Below are 19,551 nucleotides of genomic sequence, written 5' to 3' on the forward strand. Positions count from 1 at the left end.
TAAATGGATTAATCATGGAGGGGCCTAAGTCCACACTCCCTCACCTTGCAAGACTGGGCTTTGCCCCTTTGCAGAGGCTTTCAGAGATAGTATGAGACACAGGAAAAAATTTAGTTTTTGTGAGTTTATTTTCCACAAATGTATTTGAATTTATAAGGGTGTCACTCTGCAAATATCTTCTAGCACCAAGAAATGGAGAACCAGTGTCTGTAGGAACCAGCACTTCTACTCTTCGAACTGCACAATCTCTTGAAGACCCATACTTTCCAGTGGCAAAGCGTTATCTCTGTGCTCCTACAATATCGTCAACTTTCTTGTGGTTACAAGAGGATGCTGTCAAGAAGCTGTCAAAGCTATATTACACAAAATAGCCAGCTTAAATCTTTGCACCAAATACATGCCTAAAGCACCTAAGAGGAAGTTGTTTTCAGATGCTTCTTGATTACTATTCAGTAACAAAAATCTCTGTGGAAAATGAATCGCAGAAAAATACATTTCAAAATTAAATACTTGAAAATGGTCTTCTCTTCCACCTTTCTTCTGGTTCTGAGTTCATCTGTTCTCAGCAGTTCAACGGTATTCCTTTCTTTTAACGCACAAAACATAGCTCATATACTATTGCAACCCTCCTAAAGAAAAGACCTAATCATTCTGACTAAACTGGGAGTATGTTTAAAATAACTTAAAATAGTCCTTTATTATTATTTTTGTTAATAATCCTGATTTACAGCCATGCTCCCATGAGAGGTAGTAGCCATGGAGAAATGCACCAGTTTACAACAGGCACTTTGTTTTGTACGTAAATAGAAATTATCAATCATTTACTTACTTGGGAGAATTAATATTCAATGGGCTACAGTCTTCTGCCCTTCTTTGGCAATATGCTCTGCTACGTCTGAATTAACAGGGTCCTGGAGATTTCTTGGACACTGGAGAATTCTGTTCTGGTATTTTGGAACATTTGCCCTAAGTTTTTCAGGTTTATACCATTCCACTTGGAGGAAAATACTTAAATATTGATTGAGACAGAGAGGTAAAAAATTCCAGGTAACTTCCATCTACTTTACTAAACAAACACACCACAATTTAATTAAAATAATTATTTTGTAAAGTCTTACAATAACAGCTTATGAATACAAAAATATATATGGATAGGAAACAAAGTTATACTGTTATTTTTGTGTATCTGTTAATAACATATTTCATCTGTGAGTAAGACTGTTTATGATCTCTTCTTTCATTCCCTAGCATTTGATCCTCTGTAAATTAATGTGTTGGTCCTAAGTCTTCTTGACAAGATTTAGGCCAACAAAACTTGCCCTAAATTACTAAGGAGCTTGAGAAGCTTGTTCTTAACTTCCACTATTGCACAACAGGGTAGAGGCAATTCTTATTTTTTTTTATTTTGCTTTATCATGTGCATCAGCAGGGGAGCTCCCTTTTTCATATGCAAACTTGATGCCAAATCCTCCTCTTCCCACCCTGCTTTGTTGAAAAGCAGGAATCTCACAAGGAAAGACTCAGGAAGTGAGCTATTTCAGCTCTCTCTGCAGCAAGATGGTTAAAGCTAATGTCAAATCACAAACACAGAGCAGTTCACTGTGCCTTTTAAGTAGTTCAGCTTGTTTTCTAAGAGGCTGCAATTAGTATGTTGTCCCATGAGGTTACCAAGGAAAGAAGCACAGAAAATCAGCAGATTTATGGATTTTGCCACAGAAGGAACCAATAGGATAATCGAAGCAAGGAGAATAATTCCTTGCCATTATCAATCTGTCCTTAAATTGTCTCCATGCAGCTTGACTCCTACATAAACCAGGTCCCGGACTGAGACAACACTTCTTGCATTATACCTGTGATTTCCGAGATAAAGTGAATCTTTCAGGATACCCAAGCTAGACTTCCTTGAGGCTTTGTGCGTGCCTCCTTCCCGTTTTAACATCAGCTTCCCTTTCCATTTGCCAGACTGGTCTGTGCTTCACTGTGACTCTCAGCTGCAAATCTTGTAAGCCTTCATTTTGAACCCAGCCAGGGGAGATGTCTAGTAACAAACTCAGCTGCAGCTCACTGCTGTTCAGCAGCTGCTGCCCAAACAGGCATAGAAATTCTAGGGCAAATGTTAGAGTGGGAGGGAACAAACTTCTCTCTGAACAAAAAGCGAAATCTCATGTAGCTTGTTCTAACAGCTCTTACTGAAGAAGCTCAGGACACAGTGTTTTGTTTCCCCTGCTCTGCCCACAGTAACCTGATACGTTATCTGTAGGCTATTGTCTGTGGGTAGTACATATTCCAATTGTTTGTCTCTGTGTATAAAAATATCTCAGTGTCAATGCAGGAATCACAGACACTACAGGTCAGAGAACATAAGCCAGACTGCTATTAAAAGGGCCTCTGAATCATTTTTGAAGGGGCAAGCTCAGAGCAACAGCTTAACTGAAAAAGCAATTCCTTGTACTCACTACATATCCTTTATCAGAAGGGCCCAAAGGCTCTTCACCCATGTAAAGCAATATGCTAACACAGATTTTCTAGGAATAAACTTGCCTAACAATCTGGTAGAGCAAGAAACAAAGCAAGTTATTACCATACAAAATAAAAGGAACAATACAACTGTCTTGGTTGAACGGTTCAGCAGAACCCTGGAGAGAGATGGAGCCATGGACTCATGCAGATCAGGAACTACCAAGAAATCTGTAAGGTCTTCTTGAGGCAGGGCCTGTTCCTTGAGGGCAATGACACCTCCCCTTAAACCTCACAGCAGGCCTGAGAAGTGCCTGTTGCTGGATACAGATTGCATTGGAACAGGTCTTTGAGAATGACCACAGGCAGAGGGAAAAACCAGGAGCTATCCTCACACAGAGAGCAGGCACAGGAGCAACCACCCTCATGGTTCAGTGCATGCAAAAGGGTGACGTGATCTCTATGGATGGTCTTCTAGAGTTAGGAACAAAACAAAACAAAGCAAAACAACGGCCAGGTTACAAGGAAAACACTCTGGTGTTCCTTAGGGGGTTTGGTGGAACAAGGTCACATGAGGTGACTGCAAGAGCACCACATTTTAGGTACCCCTGATGTCCACCCTATGGCTAAAAACAGTACCACAAGGATCTGTGCTGTCATCCCTCCATTGTAGCTGCTCGGCAGAGTCCCTAGGCTAGCCACTAGTCACCTACCACTTCAAAAGCTGAGGAAGAGAAAGTCATGTAGGCTAATTTCATAAAGGAGCATTGAAATTAGTCTAGGCCAGACAGGATTGGCATTAGTTTCCCGGGATGTCCTTCTAACCAGGACAGAGTGTACAAGTGCTGGTTCAGATGTGGAGCACTCACGGCAGAGCACGGCTATCTCCCACATACTTTCAAAAAGCAAGAAGTTGCTAAGGCATTTGTGCTCATTTGTCTCAATTCTAGTAAAATGCAAGAAAGCTTTGGTCAGATTTGTATATTTATCTTTGGAAATCAAACAGACCCAAATCACTGGACCACAGGAAGTGTATATGCAGCCCTAATTCTATAGCTTTCAGAGTACCTTTCCCTACATTTCTTCACCATATGGGACTGGAATGAAACCATTGCTATGGGGGCTCCCCTCCCTCACATCTTTTGAATTATGCAAGCTGCAGCTACAGCTAGGATGAGACAGGCAGCAGCTGAATGAGCTACTGTGTCTCAGAGAGTGAATGTGCTTTTAAAATAGGCATCAAACAGTACTTTGTGCACCATTTATCTTGAATTCTGCAAAATCTGGATAAATTATTACTAGTTTTGTAGCATCATTGTAACTTTTTGCTACAAGGAGACCAAAATTCATCATTGTTTTTGAATCTGTGTCACAGGATCAGCAAAAGGGAAGACAGAAGCCGCTTTTCAACTTGAAGAGAGATCATTCTTTTTACTGATTTTCTCTCTCACTTCTCCCATTCATGCTGCCAAGCACTGGTAACAGCAGTGATGACAGACATCTATTGTCCCCAGCAGCAGCCAAGAAGTTCTGAAAAACAAGTCTACATCAGCTGAATTCTCCACCAGATGAAGAATGAGCAGTACACAAACAAATTCACCAGTTGAGGAGCTAGACAGTGATATTCTATAAGCCAGGTTCACCCAGCAGCACAGTGGACCAGGGTCCTCTATATCCCCAACTGCCCATGGGCTAATTCTGAGTGCTAATTCTGAAGCTCTGTACCTTTATACTCTGTATATACATTGTACTCATCTCAATTGTACCTGAGTGTGTGCTAGTAGACAATTAAATAAATTGCATCATTATTTTTTTTTAAAGACTGGAGTAGTTGTTTTCCATAAGGTTTTATTCCAGATAATAAAAATTACTTTGTTGTAATAATAAAGTCAGTTGCATGGTTTGCCTTTGAAGGCAAATGGATTGGAAAATTCTGAGTGGATGTTTCTGCAGAAATTCACACTACAATCTGCAAGTATAAGCTATCTCCATGAAATACTTCTGTCCTTACTATAAATGCATTTATAGTGAGGTTGTAAAAGCTGAAGATGTTGGATGTCTTATGAAGCCAAAACTGATCAGAAAGAAATCAGAAAGCCACCTCAGAAGGTAACCTTTCATTGAAAACCAGAAGATTCCAACCTTTATGGCTGAAGAAGATTGCTTGAAAAGATGGCTCAACAGGACACTGGAAGTTCAGGAACCAGAACTTCAGTTCCCCAAACACCTACACTGGGGTTCACTGCTGATCAAGGGGAGTAGCAGATCTGACCTAATTACTGATCTGGATTTTTTATGCTGCTCTCCCTGGTGTCCTGTGAAGATGGAGCATGAACTAACGTCAAGATTTGAAAGGAAACCTCTAAAGCAGTGTGGCTTCAGCCACGGAAACCACAGCCGCCAACGAAGATGAAGATGTCATTTCTGATTGACTGCAAACCAGTTTTCTGAAATCCACTAGGTAGGATTTAATTGGCAGTTCACCATCTGGCAAGATGGATGAAAATTAAACCACAAGACTGTGAACTGGCAGATCTTTGTTACAGTCTTTTGTGCTTTAAACATCATTTACCTTTTCATTAACCTCACCTGTCAGCTTACACAACATTAGATTCATCCTGTGTCAACCTGCGGTGAACATGCACAAAACAACAAAAATATTTTGTTTGAATTGAGGGAAATGGTAAGAGAATGTAGATATTAGAATAGGATCATGAAGCAGTAGCCTGAAGGAAATCTGAAGATAACCTGAGATAAGGTTATCTCTAAATACTACCACATTCATAAACTTTTTTTTTTTGAAAAAACGACCCAATTCTTCACATCTACTGCCTTCAGAGATACTGGGATGCCAGAATCCCACGTTCTCACTAATCTGAGTGATAATACGTATCACTTAACACTTTACTCTGGATCTTGAAGGTAAAGAAGCAGAATCACTTGTGAGAATAGTGAGAATATCTCACTGTGAGATAGTGTCTCCCAACCCCTGGTGATGAAATGGATTCAGTAAAGGAACACTTGACTTTCAGAAGGCCACAATTTGCTCTACTGGTACCGTTTCCATTCCAAACTTGGGGCAGAAGCACAGACTCAGCCTAACAGAGGATAATCAAGACAGAGGGAGCTCCATAACTGAAGCTGCCTTTTTTCATTTCTGCAACTTCAAATAATTTAATTAAAACTGAATTGTCTCTGGCTCCTATTCAATGGCTTACTGTGCACCACTTCCGTCCTTGAACAGACAGAAGAGAGAAAGATGTTATAACCTGGACTACAGCAACCTTGAATTTGCTGATCTTAATACAGGGCAGAGGAGAATCAGCAGGCAGAGTACAAAATGAGCAAAGGCACCAGATAGTATCACATACAGCTTTGACAATAATGCAAGGCTTTATGTGAAGTTAATGGGGACAGGCTGTGGATGTAACAAGCTAACTTTCAGCTGCTGATTTTTAGCAGGTTTGGCTCTCCCTCACTGCATTCAGAACAGCACCCATTTCTCCTCTCACTTATTTCAGAACTGAATGCAAAAAAAAATAAAAATCAGTCTCTCCATGACTTAAGACATTTCTTCACAGCCCATGCAGCTCAGAGGAAGCAGAATATACAAGTGCACCTGAAGGTTTGACAGAATCACTTAACAAATATAAGAGAGCCTTTTCTCAAGTGTTGTTCTACATGCTACCAAACATTTGAAGGACCAGTTAGTAGGGGAACCACCCAGAAGTTCTCCATTTTGGCTCTTGTCATTGCATCTCCTTCCAAAGCAACAGTATTTGGCAACATGTTCATTCTTCTCCCCAAAACATCCTTACCTACAACACTCACTTCCCACTAGCAAAGTTGTTCTGCAAACAGGCAGTGAAATCTATGATCACCACCTTTAAAAACATCAATGCTGTTTATAGAACCGTATTTAAATGAGTACTAAATTATTACCAATGCTATATAGCCCAGGATTAAACTGATATAAGAGTATCAAAGTATGTATGCATATATGCAAACACACACATATGTATGCATATATATAGTACAGATAATTTATTTATGCTGATTGTAGCTAACCTGGACTAGAACCTATGGTTCTATTTACCAAAGGTTTTAGAAGTTTAAAACCAAATAATTTTCTTAGTCTTCTATTTTGTGCTGGTGACAACTAAAGATTCATGAGTTTCCTCAGGTTTTTGCTCAGACAGAATGCTTTGATTTTGACATATATTTTATAATGACTGATATTTGTGTAACACCTGAAAGCAAGCCAAGTCCTTAAGAAACACATATGAATCATGAATGGGTTCAGAGACTGCAGTCCAAGTAGAAAATGTAGAAATGAATGGACAAAAAAAAGCAATTTAGGTTGAGGACTTGTAACAGCAATGACACCTGCTGTGAATTTGAACAGAACTCCATGCAATTCAGAGCTTGTTTTAGCCCTTAGCTTTCTTCAGAAAAGTGCTTCACAGGCTAGAATTTCAGGCTCTGTACTTGTGCCTGAAAATTGGTGTTTCAGCTGTTTCTCAGAGAATCTAGAACCACCTTGGGGTGTGTAAGGTTTGAGATGTCTTTTATCATTTTCTCCTATTAAAAACCTTTTTCTACATTTACTGGAATAGTTCTTTCCTCATACGAAATGTAATGAAAATGCAGTCACTACCTCCCCCCCCACCACGGAAACATATCAAAACACATCAACATGGTGCTTGTGGAAACTTTAATGTCATAAGCTGCAAATTCATTAGGTATTTCCCAGGCAGTTAAGAAATGAGTGACTGAGACAGCTCTAGAGTGTACCTATGAGGCTGCCAACCATCACACCAAGACACGGTATAAGGGTGTCACAGTACCCAAGAAATCATAGCGCTGGCTGGAAGAGACCTATGGATTTCTCCAGTCCAGTTTCCAGCTCAGAGCAGGACCACTGCTAACATCAGATCAGGGCAAAAGAGACTACAACATTAAGTCTTGTAAATGCAACACAGAAGAGTCTGGAGGACACCACGCACAGAGATCCTTCACCTTTATGGTGTTAAGTTCCAGGACTGTACTACCCTCCCTGGAAAAAGAAATTCTTCCTGATGCCCAAACTGAATTTTCCAAGATGCAATTTTCTAGCCTTTACCATTTTTCATACCACCTGACAACACCAAGAAGAGTTTGGCTTTGTTTTCCGAAGAAGTTAAAAATTCTTTGTAAAGCCCTTCAAGTAGCTATAGGCTACCATCAGATTGATCCTTTGCCTTTTCTTCACTCAACTAAACCAACCCAGCTCCCTACACCTTTCCTCACCAGACGTGTGCCTCAGGTCCTGACCATCCTGCAGTACACCCCTGGAATCTCTCCAGTCTCTGTACTCTCCCTCTTTAAGTGGGGCCCTACACTGGACACAGTACAGAGATACACTCCAAACAGTGCCAAGCTGAGGGGGAAACAACTTCTAAATATGCTGTACAAACTCCTTCTAATACGGCCCGAGATGCAGTTTGCCTTACTTGCAACAAGAGTGTCTCCTGGCTGACACTGAACCTGGTGTCTTGAAAACCCTCCTCTGCACACAGTCTTCTCAGATATAATCCTCCTGTACTACAATTTGGAAGCTATTGGGATTCAAATGCACTGACAATGACTTTCAGTTCCCAAAAATCAAAGGTCAAGTCCCAAATCAGGACTATTAAAATGTACATACATTTTGTTTACTGACTTTTTCCCTTATTAGCCTGAAAGCACTTCAGTTTCCATATTTTCTTAACAACATGGGCAAGAAACACTGCAATAAAAGTTGTGATTTCTTCATAACCACAAACTCCAAGAAACTGACTTTGATGGAAAGAAGTCCATCATTTGAAAGAAGTCTCATTTTGGGGGTTGGACCCAATGATCTCTCAAGGTCCCTTCCAATCCCTACAATTCTGTGAAGTCTCAAACATTATAAAACTTGTCTCTTGTCTCTAAACTGGAGACATGGACTTGATGGATGGACCACTCACTGGGTAAGGAATTGGCTGGATAGTCACATCCAAAGAGTTGCAGTCAACAGCTCAACACCCAAGTGGAGATTAGTGATGAGTGATGTTCCTCAGGGGTCGGTATTGGGACTGGTGCTGTTTAACGTTTTTGCTGGGGACATGGACAGTGGGATGAAGTGCACCCTCAGCAAGTTTGCCGATGACACCAAGCTGTGTGGTGTGGTTGACACGCTGGAGGGAAGGGATGCCCATCCAGGGGGACCTGGGCAGCCTTGAGAGGTGGGCCTGTGTGAACCTCATGAGGTTTAACAAAGCCAGGTGCAAGGTCCTGCATCTGGGTCGGGGCAATCCCAGGCACAAGTAAGGGTATGCAAGAGTTTAAACTCAGGCACCAGATACAGGTGCAGGACATTCCTCATTCTCGTAAACACAATCTGGAACTGTTAGAGAAAGGGCTTCTCAACTTCCAGGTCCTCTCTCTAGTCAGGACAGAACTACCGACCTCCCCCAGCATCTGCTTCAATATTGTGGCAGGGGCTAGGAGTGTGCATTCTGCTCTCATCAGCACCGAATGCCCCATATTTTCCCAACTTATCCAGAGCAAACAAGCTCACAGAGGAGTTGCTTCACAGAAGTGTGAGTTGTTTCTTTTCCCCTAGGGCTGCACCCACAACCTCCTTAGCTCTCCCAGGCCCCACCCAGCTACTGCATAGCCTCTTCCCACAGCCACCACCTAATGCACAGTAAGTGGTTGTCAGACGCTGTTGTCTCGGTATTTCCAAGTTCAGCCAGCAGGTGCCAAGGAGAGGAATAAACATGCTCAAGGTAGCAGGGTCTTTCCTGGGTTTAATCTCCAAAATAAGAAGATGGCACTATTAAAAACTGCCAAGCATGGTCTGATGCAGTTGGTGAATCAGGGTGTGCAGAACCTTCTCTGAACTTCTCGTTTCTTTGTATTTTCTTGAAATTCTGACCCAGGTAATGGTAACAGTTTACAGCATTTCTGAAATCCTAGGGCAGGCACCACAAGGAAGAAGGTGCACATCTAGAGAAAAAAATGCTGATGCACAGTTGCAAGTAACAGATGAGGGTAGAATCAATTGCCAGAGGCCAAGCTAAGGCCATTGAATCTAAACTTGTTAGCCTACTTATGTTCTCCGAAATCACACTCATATTGACCCACAGGTATATAAAGCTACAAAGTTATGGCCATCTACATGGAGAATAACACCCATCCTTTCAATCTGCAATTCTCAAAACTCTGTGCAAATGAGTTTAAACGGTCCTAACCCTACTGTATACGCAAGGTAACGGAGAAACAGAGGACTTGATTCATACCTCCCATTCTCTAAGGGAACCTTTCTTCTCCAGGATGAACTGAATGTGAAATGGTAATTATTAAGAATGAGAAAACTTCATGCTGAAATAAATGACTGTGGAGAGTTAGGACAAACAAGAATATAGCTCAGAACACTAGTTTGTAATTTGCATAGGTAAGATGGTGGTATGATTACAGGGTTCCTGGACCTGTAAAATGGGCTTGAGATATTATCTTTCCTAAGGGTGTGACAAGAAGCTTTTATTTAATGAAGTCTGTGAATCAAAACAGTTTTAAAATGCATGAGTAGGCCTACGCCTGTGGAAACTCTCCCAACTTAGGTAGAACTTGGAAAGGAAATATAAGAATCTCTTGATCTGGTCAGGAGCATCTTAAAGGAGATGGTAAAGATATGTAGGCTGACTAGGACCAGTATGGCGGGGGGAGAGGAATAAAGGGACAGAGTTGCAAAAACACTGAATCATAGAAGCTGGAGGTGGCCTCTGGAGATCATCCAGTCCAATTCTGCTGCTCAGGCAGGGTCAGCTAGAGCAAGCTGTTCAGGGCTGTGTCCAGCTGGGTGTCCAGTGTCTCCACAAATGGAGACCATTCCCTCTCCAGGGAATCTGTTCCAATGTTTGACCACCCTCACAGTTAAAAAGTGTTTTCTTGTGTTCAGATAGAATATCATATGTTTCAGTTTGTGCCCACTGCCTCTTGTCCTGTCACTGGGCATCACTGAGAAAAGCCTAGATCCTTCTTCATGTCCATGTCTTCCCTGTACTGAAGAGCTCACAATAGGACTATTCTAGCCAATGCAGAACACTGGGGCTTAATCTCTAGCTTCACACTGAAAGTGTGTTCAAGTGACCAAAGGACAGTACCTGCCTAAAGAAGTACTGTATACAGCCATGTCCTGCAGGTCAGCAAGAAAGAAATGTGATTCACTTCTGTTTTAATGGTTACCTACAGCACCTTGTTTCCCACATCAGTGGAGGTAACTGAGACACCTATGTCCTCAGGGAAATGCAGGATAAAAACCATGGAATTAATGGAATGCACACTAAACATATTATTTACAAAGAAAAGACTTGGATTCCAAGTTTGTATAATCAAAAGAAGATTCTTTAAGTAATCATTCATGCATTTGTTTTTAGTAAAAACCCAATTTAATGTCAGTATTTTTATGTAAAAATATTCTCACAGCAGAGCTCAGAATTCTACTTGTAAACACTTTTTCAATTTGTCCTTGTATCACAGAGAATCTGGAGAAGAAACATGTTTCAAGCCCTCAGAAAGGTCTATAACCATTTTCTTGTGCAGACTCTTTTTGAAAAGGAAAAAAAAAAAGCTTTTTTTTAATTTTAATTTTCAAAAATTTTCATTTAATTTTTTTTTTTTTTGTTTAAGATCTTTCTGAACTTAAAACCACTATAGATTTTGACTAAGCTATTTCAGAAGAACACCTCTTCAGACAATTTGTAATAGCAATTTTTCAATCCAGTGAAGACCATTTGAGACAATTTTCAAAAGGGCTCTTACTCTGCAGCCCTGACAATGGCTGACACTAAGGTAACACTCAGTTAATCCACAAGCAAATTATATTCAGTAGTACACAATACTGACTATGGTTAAACTGCTTATAGCAACAGCAGTAGTTCAAGACCTTAATGAAAGTCACAGCCAGCAAACCTTGTGGTATTTCTAGCCATGCTTTCACATAATTCCCAATTTTTCTGTGCTGAATAGTAATGTGTAAAATACTGAAATGGTTCTGGCCAGAAAAATCCTAGAGACAGAGTTACTCTTGTGCTGATCCTGGAAGGTCATATCCCAGAATTTGCAAAAAGCAGCCGCTTTGGTAGCAGAAGGAGAAAAGGAAGAGAGATTCTGGTAGCCTAGTGCTGGAAGTGGCTGTGGCAGGCCTCAACCCAGAGGAAGCTGCTACAAACATCTTTACATGGTGCTCCCAAGGAAATTACACTTCCTGAATCCAGAACAGTGGGCAGTGAAATGCATACATTCATGGGCTATGCCAGTACTCATTCTGAGGTCTGATGTCTCAGCTTATCTTACTGCATCTTATTCAGGCTCCTCTGTAAGGTGGGATATCCCAGATCCCCATTTGCCAACATAAAGGAGATTTAACTATATTTGGGTAGTCTAAGCATTATTTCCACTGCACCTGGCCCAGAAATAGCAAGTAATGTGCAATAGAAACTGCATGTCTGCCTTCTAGAGCACAAGCGTAAACCTAATTCTAGGGCTTGCTTGTTTTGAGTGTGGGAAGTCACACTGCTTCTAATTAGACCTTAAGGGTAGGATTTGTGTCCTATATTCAACGCGCTTCTTTAGTAAGTAAACAGAGCTATATAGAAAGAGCTGAAACATTTACCTCAGCACACTTTATGACCTGGAGTTTCCATGAACCTCCACAATGATAGATTGGATACAGACAATAAAGCCAGCTTTTGGACCCAAACTGACAGTATTATCCCTAAAACACCCCAAAGAGCACTAAATAACTTACCTTTCAAAGACGTATCGAATGACAACCAAGATTAGAGCAAAAGGAATACTGAGCAGGAGATCACGAGGCTGAGGATAATGGATGTCTTCAGACTCCTTCATGTCCTCCCAGGTAATTCCTGGGGGGAGCCAGAACTCATGCTGCCATAGCCATTCATTCAGAGCGCGTGCCATCCTGGAAAGAAGAGAGACCAGAATACACTGAGGATAGTCTAGCACATAGCAAACCTGTCAGCACAAGCCAGCGAAGCAGAGGAAGGATTACACCCTAGCTGAGGTTGCATCTGGCTATGAAAGTAGATGAGGTGTGGAATGCATCAATGCCCAAGGACCTGATAAGCTACTCACAGATTTTTATCAGGTGCTCAGTGACTGCAGATTCCTGGCACAGAATCAAAAAAGGCTAACATGGAGAAAAGTGTTCCAAAAATTCAAAAGAGCACACCAGTGTCATGCTCAGCAAGATGTATCAGAAAGTTTTAATCTGAGTACTGTAACCTCTCAGGTTCATAGATCCCTTTCTATAGGAACAACAGCTTGGTATTATGAAGATCTGGCAAGTCTGTTCCAAGGCTGGCTACCAGTTCTCCTTTATATGTACATATCCCTACTTTTTAGTCTTTGATCTTTTGTATTTGTTTGTTTCTATTTACATATTACAATTCCACTGTGCGTGTATGTGTACATCTGTGAGGTAATTAATACTATTCTGAGGCTTGTCCTTTAAAAAAAAAAAAAATCTATATTCTGCTTTACATGATTAAGGAAAGTACTTCCAGGTAAGAATTTTGTGCTAAGTGGTAAATCTCAATGAATCTTAAAGACCATGACTGAAGGTGTGATTTACATATATGATCAGAGAGTTTAGGAGCATAAAAGAGTGAAATGGGTTTACCAAACCATTCAGCATGAAAATACTGCTGCTTGGTAATTCTAGCTCACACACAAACAGGAGCTGCGCTGCTCTCCAACACAGGCTTCTCACTCTGACTGGTAACAACAAATATCCTGAACACAAGTTCTGAATGTAAATCAAACAGACTCTGTGTAGGTACAAACTACGTAAGGGAATTAGATGCCCATTGAGATTATTTTAACAGCACACAGGAAATGCCATCTTACGAAAGCAATGAGAAAAAACATGTAATTTTAACCCGAATATCATAAGACATCTCATGCAGGAGAGGCCCAAACCCTGGCCCATTTTCTGCAAAGAGAATTGCTTAACAGATTGAAAACAAATCATACATTTTATTTTGAAGATACCTTTAATTCAGGATTAGTTCATTTGTTAGCTAAACTGAAGATATGGCTTATTCCAGAATTTTGGAGAGTCTGAGGGATATCATCTGAAGCACAACCTCCCTTCTTGATTTGGTCTTTCTTATTCAGCTCAGTGTGTCTTCTGATCTGATTATAACAGGGAAGAACAGGACCCTATTTCTTCACATTTGACTCTCATTTCTCCTGAAGCATTCACAGCCAATTCAGTATGATGACAAAATTGATTGCAAATGTATATGTGTATTTGACACAAAGTGTATGCAATTTTCAGAGCATTTAAGATATGCAAAGCAGGAAAACACTTTCCCCTTTTCCACAAGGAAAAAGGAAAAACAACATACTAAAAATGCATTCTCTTCTTCCTCCCTGCATTCCCTGATTTCAGCATCTGATACCTAAATGCACAACACAAAAATGACTCTGAAAAATCTGGAGCCTGCTACCCTGTAGGTGTGTAGCTGAGTAGAAGCAGTATGGCCACAAAAACGATATCCATTCTTGCTGCAGCACCCAACTTCACCAGCACTGAAAAGAACACAGAGTTCTTTTGCCAGATCTCAGTTTGACAATAATCACAGCATTTTCTTTCTCGTGCAGCTTCCAGAACTCTGCAAACTGCTGGCTTTTTCCCAATTCCAGGCCGTTCTCCAGTCTGTCTGTGGAATTGCCCTTCTTCCAGTGCAATGTCTGCACAAAGATCATTGGTTACTTAAAATGAAGATAAACACCTTTTATAGACTCTTCAGAATGTGTTTTAAGAACCTGCCAGTCAAGATGTAACAGATTTTAAAGTGCCTGCCAAATCTCTTGAATCTCTCTGACTCTCTGGGACATAGATTATAAGCTAATTTCCCGCATGAAGGGTGTTTTAAGGTGGGAACAATCTGCTATCCACATCTGTCCCCTTGCCATAGGATGCTTCAGAGATAATTCCCTTTCTGTCTTGCCTTTGATGATTCAGCAAAGGCAGCTGAAGCCAGGACCACAGAAGAGTCACGACAGGATTCACTGTACATTAAAAAGAGAGAAGCTAGTTGAAGTATACCTTTACCGAAAGGGTTAGGCGTTGGAATGGGCTGCCCAGGGAAGTGGTGGAGTCGCCATCCCTGGAGGTCTTTAAAAGACGTTTAGATGCTGAACTTAGCGATATGGTTTAGTGGAGGTCTTGTTAGTGTTACGTCAGAGGTTGGACTTGATGATCTTGAGGCCTCTTCCAACCTAGAAATTCTGTGATTCTGTGATTTTAATGCTAGAGAAATCTTTTCAGACTGCCTGGTAAACATGCTATTAACTAGCATAGTTCCATTTGGGTGACAAAGATACAAGCCCCTGGGACAGGCTGTCAAATACACTGAACATCAGAGCCTCAGTGAACCAAGTTTTCAGGATGTCCCTAAGTCTCCTTTAGACTGTGAGAATACAGGTTTCTGCACAAAATTCTATAGTTATAGACCAGAAAGTGTGTATGTAGAAGCAAACCATATATGTATTGACTTAGCTGGCAATCAATTCAGCATGTTGTCACTATGAAGTGTGGTGATAATGTTCCAAAACAGTTTGTACACTTCAGATAGATACTTGACAGCAGCTAGAAAAGTCAGATAACTTAAGCAAGGTGTCTGAATTAGAAAGAGCTACACAAGGCATGAAAGACACCATCCTCAACAGTGTTGGTAAATGTTCTTAGCTGATAAAAATCTCAGCCATAGTCAGAAAAAGTAATACATTGGACACATCTTTCAATAATGGGACTCTCTGATATGAAACTGAGTCAAATTTTAAATGGCTTTCCCATCCTCAAAATCCAATTTGACATGCAAAATGTTTCGGTTAAGACACAAGAATTACAAGAGGTGATGGAGGAAAAATAAGCTTTATAAGGCTTCCCTGGAAGTTTTCAAGGACACTTTGGGCAACCTAATCTAGTAGAAAGTATCTCTGTCCATGGCAGGGGGGTTGAACTAGATGATCTTTAAGGTCCCTTCCAACCCAAACCATTCTATGATTCTGTGATTCTAAGGTTAACAAAACAAAGGAAAGTTCAGAATATTTAGCAAGTGGGTTAAGACACAACCATTCAGGAAAGAAGCTGGTATTTCTTTGATTCCAGAAGTGGAACATAATTTCTTGTGATGGGCTTGTACTATTTATATTTTCCAACCATCCTTGTTATGGTTTTCATCCTTTCAGTTGTTACTGATCAGCAGCATAATGGGGGCAAAGGCAGAACAAATGTTCCAAGTATTGCTATGAAGAGAAGTGATAATTTTCTATTGTAATATCTATAGGTCAAAAGATTTACATGTGCCAGCAGCAAATTAAACATTCTGTTATCTTAAAAAAAAAACACAAACATATTTCATGGTGGGAAACAATGAGCTTTTGGATAACATGACGTGTGCTACCAAAAGCAGAACACTATAGTGGTGCAGTTGTGCTTGAAGTCTGGAAAATAAGTTATTGGTTTCTTCTCTTGGAGCAGGCTAGAGTCACAGGACTAGTTAATGACCTACATACCACACAGATATGAAGAATACTAAAGCTAGGAAGTGTAGTCAGCAAGAGCACAGAGGCCATGCATTTTGAGTTGTCCATGACAATAGTTTCTGGAAAACGCCCTCCTGGGTTTCTCAAACAGCTACCAAGATGCTGTATGACCTCTGGCTGCCCATTATCATAATCACACAGGACTGTGTTCTCAGAAAAGCTGGGTAGTGTCTGAAAAACATGAGCTAGCAGTTAGTATTAAACACATCCAGCTGTGAATTGTGGTGATACAACTGACCACAGACACTGCACAGCAAAAAGCAGATCTAACAGTTGGCTTATCTTGTCATAACCCGCATGCAGTTTCTAGCATATGGACATAGCGGGCTGCATTTCGTGAAGTTATCTGGTTGGTGGCCAAAAAAGCCTGGGTCTTATAGCTGCAGCTGCTGCATGCCTGCCTGGGGACAAGGCACCCGATTCCTCTACTCCATCCTGGGATGGAGCAGAAAGGTTGAGTTACATCCTTGAAATGGAGTGTAAATTTGTGATAATTTAGTGACATAGCCTGGGAACAGCTTCAGCTTGCAGTTAGATTATTGTAACTAAGAAGGACATCAGGAATACCCAAGAGAACCCTAGAGAGAAATTACGTTTCGCCCCTTCCTCAGCTCTTCAGAACACATTTCTTCAGTACCACGGGGTTATTCCAAAGGGCAGACAATAGGCATGTTAGGGAAAGATGCTATAATAAGTAGCTTTGCTTTTCTGAGGGTGCTCAAATGGGCATTTTAGAAACACAGCTTTTTTCCAGTCTTCAGCTTTCCAGCTGCCTCTGCTTGAGAACTCAGCCTGTCTAAATTGCAAGAAGTTAAATATGTTGCTTCACATCACAGAATCACAGAATTGTCTAGGTTGGAAGAGACCTCAAGATCATCGAGTCCAACCTCTGACCTAACACTAACAAGTCCTCCACTAAACCAAACTGTATCCTTTTCTATATTTTGTGATGTATAATGGTATCTTCATGGTGTATTACACAACCAGGAATTCTCCCTCCAGAACTCTATGTATCTGATAGCAAACACAGGCTTGGTGGAGGACAGCAACATAACTCTGCCAAGTGGGGAATATTTAAAGTAAGTCCTGCAATTTGCTTAGGGGGAATATTCTAAGATTCAAAATACTAAAGAAGTAAACATCCATTATCTAATCTACTCTCATGTGCAAACTACAGTCAGGATCACCTTCTTCAAAGTTTTCTTTATCTCAGCAGCTATCATTATACATCACAAAAATATAGAAGAAGGTACAGTGTGAAGCAACATATTTATATTTTTGCAATTTAGACAGGACAAGTTTTCAAGTTGAGGCAGCTGGGAAGCTGAAGACCATGGTGCTTCTAAAATGCCCACTGAGCGCCCCCAGAAGAGCATCAACTGGCCTACTTCTTTTTCAAAAGTCCTTTACACCTCACAGAACATCCTGTGTTATTAGTTGTAGCTTTGTAATAATATACAGGAGGAAGCCCTCCAGCTCTGAATACAAGAGAAACAAAAAGCTTCTTTTACAAAGAAAAGTTCAGCAAGAACAAAGGAAAAAACAACACTGCAAAACACTCCCCCATACGTGACACTGAACAGATCAGCATTAGGATTTCACAGTGAGCATAAGAGTAAATGCTGAGAAAACAGCATTAAGTTTGAAGTAGAATATGCATGTGAAAATGAAATCAAAAACAGAGGATTATCACAGTTATGCCATGGGGACAGGGAGGGCAAGGCTTAGAACAAGGCTGAGTCTATACCATGACAAGATCAGGCACTCAATATATACATGAACATGGCTCCTTGAAGTCAACACAAGAAGGTCTTGAGGCAACTGGATTTAGCACAGTCCAGCAGCCCTGCCAATTGCATTTACATTGTTAAATCTTACCTTTCTTGATTTTTTCTTTTTAACTTGACATTTCTATCTGAATCTTTAGAGTGACAAAGGTCTCTCCTATCAGGCTGCACTTGAACTGCTGCTGGGAAAGCAGAAATTACTCTGCTTTGCAGGACGAATGCAACTGCAGTATCTAAGCACCGCAGCAGAGAACAGCACTACAGGGCTCCATGAAATCTGAGCCGTGGATCAGTAACACCACTACACTTAATTCCCGTAGGGATGTATTTATATAGTTTCACTTTCAAAGCTGAACTGTTTGAGAAGCAGCACGGAATCTGGCTAGAAAGGTTACTCCTCGTCTCACAGTTAAAATGGCCAAGCAGGTTTACCCAGAAAGCATAACTGTTGCTTATATCTTCAAAGAGTCATTCTGCTGCTTCCCTTACAGAATCTATTCCCAAGCAAAACATTAGAATATAGCTACATGAATACTCAGATAAATTTGCATATGTGAATACGGGAGATAAGGGTGAGGGAAAAAGAGAGAGAAAAGACTTAAAAATCTTCATAACGAACAGGGTAATTACCTACCCACTCTGAAGAAAACTAGGTGTAGGTATCTGCTGTCCAGTTTTTAACTGCAGTGTCAAGCTAGATGTTATTGCATTAGCCACCGTTTGGAGGAAGATAATATAAAAATCCATAATAATAAAAAAGAGATTACACTGGAGTTTTTAGTTTGCTTTTTGATCAATATTTCCTCCCCTAAACCCTTCTGCCCCTGCCTTAATGTTTACGCAGCACATACTGGGAACATAGATGCAGTAGTGATTTAGGTCTCTGCTATAGGAATTCTGGCCCAAAATAGCACAGAACTTCCAATTTCTTTCAAGATTCCTAAATACAACTCACGAACTTGTTTCCTCCTCCTCTCTACCTCAGGAAGCAGTTAATCTTAGGAACATCCAAGACTGTGCTGAGTCACTTTCAGCTTTTTGCTATAAGAGGCAAAAATAATATCTTCTTACTGAAGGGTACCAAGATGTATTAGAGGTGTCTCAACATTTTTGCAGCAAATACCTTGGAAGGTTGTTTACTATAGGAATGCCAGTGCTAGTTCCAGCAGCAATGTAGTTTTACTATGGTACTGCACTACTAACAAACCAACTACAATCAAGAATTTAAATGCCATTTGTTTTTGTATTAGCACAGGATTTTACCACGAGCAAGTTCTTCTTACTGTTTATAGAACAGTACTTTTATCTAATCCTTTATTTCTAGGCTAAATAAGTCCATGGCTTCTAATTCTCTCCTAATATAACTAGCCATAGTTGAAAAGACAGAAAACCTTTCCTTGCACATTCCTCTGTTTATGACTAGACTGTGAACAGGATTTCTGAGAGGAGTGTCTAGCTTTAACACCCTCATTTTTAATACAAATTTCTCTTATTAGTCCCCAGATACACAACTCTGCACTTTTTACTATTAAATGCCACCTGGCTTCTCTTACTCCGGCTAGGAAGGCCTTCCAGTTCTTGATGATACCGCAGATGGTCTATTGTCTAGAGGTGGATTAGCTGAGTTTGTGGGTGGATAATGCCACAGGTACAAACATCCACC

The 19,551-nt window shown here is 40.6% G+C and overlaps 1 protein-coding gene across 2 annotated transcripts in view; it reads right to left on the minus strand.

The window, feature by feature from the left end:
* Positions 1 to 19,551, minus strand: part of CERS4 (ceramide synthase 4) — a 55,538-nt gene that overhangs the window by 21,701 nt on the left and 14,286 nt on the right. For both annotated transcript variants that reach the window (XM_084302740.1, XM_084302741.1), the window contains exon 3: positions 12,272 to 12,445. In XM_084302740.1, coding sequence (XP_084158866.1) covers positions 12,272 to 12,445 — 174 coding nt within the window. The remainder of the gene's footprint in view (positions 1 to 12,271; positions 12,446 to 19,551) is intronic.

This window comes from Netta rufina (genome assembly GCF_964035555.1).
Source record: "Netta rufina genome assembly, chromosome: 28".
Classification (NCBI taxonomy): Eukaryota; Metazoa; Chordata; class Aves; order Anseriformes; family Anatidae; genus Netta; species Netta rufina.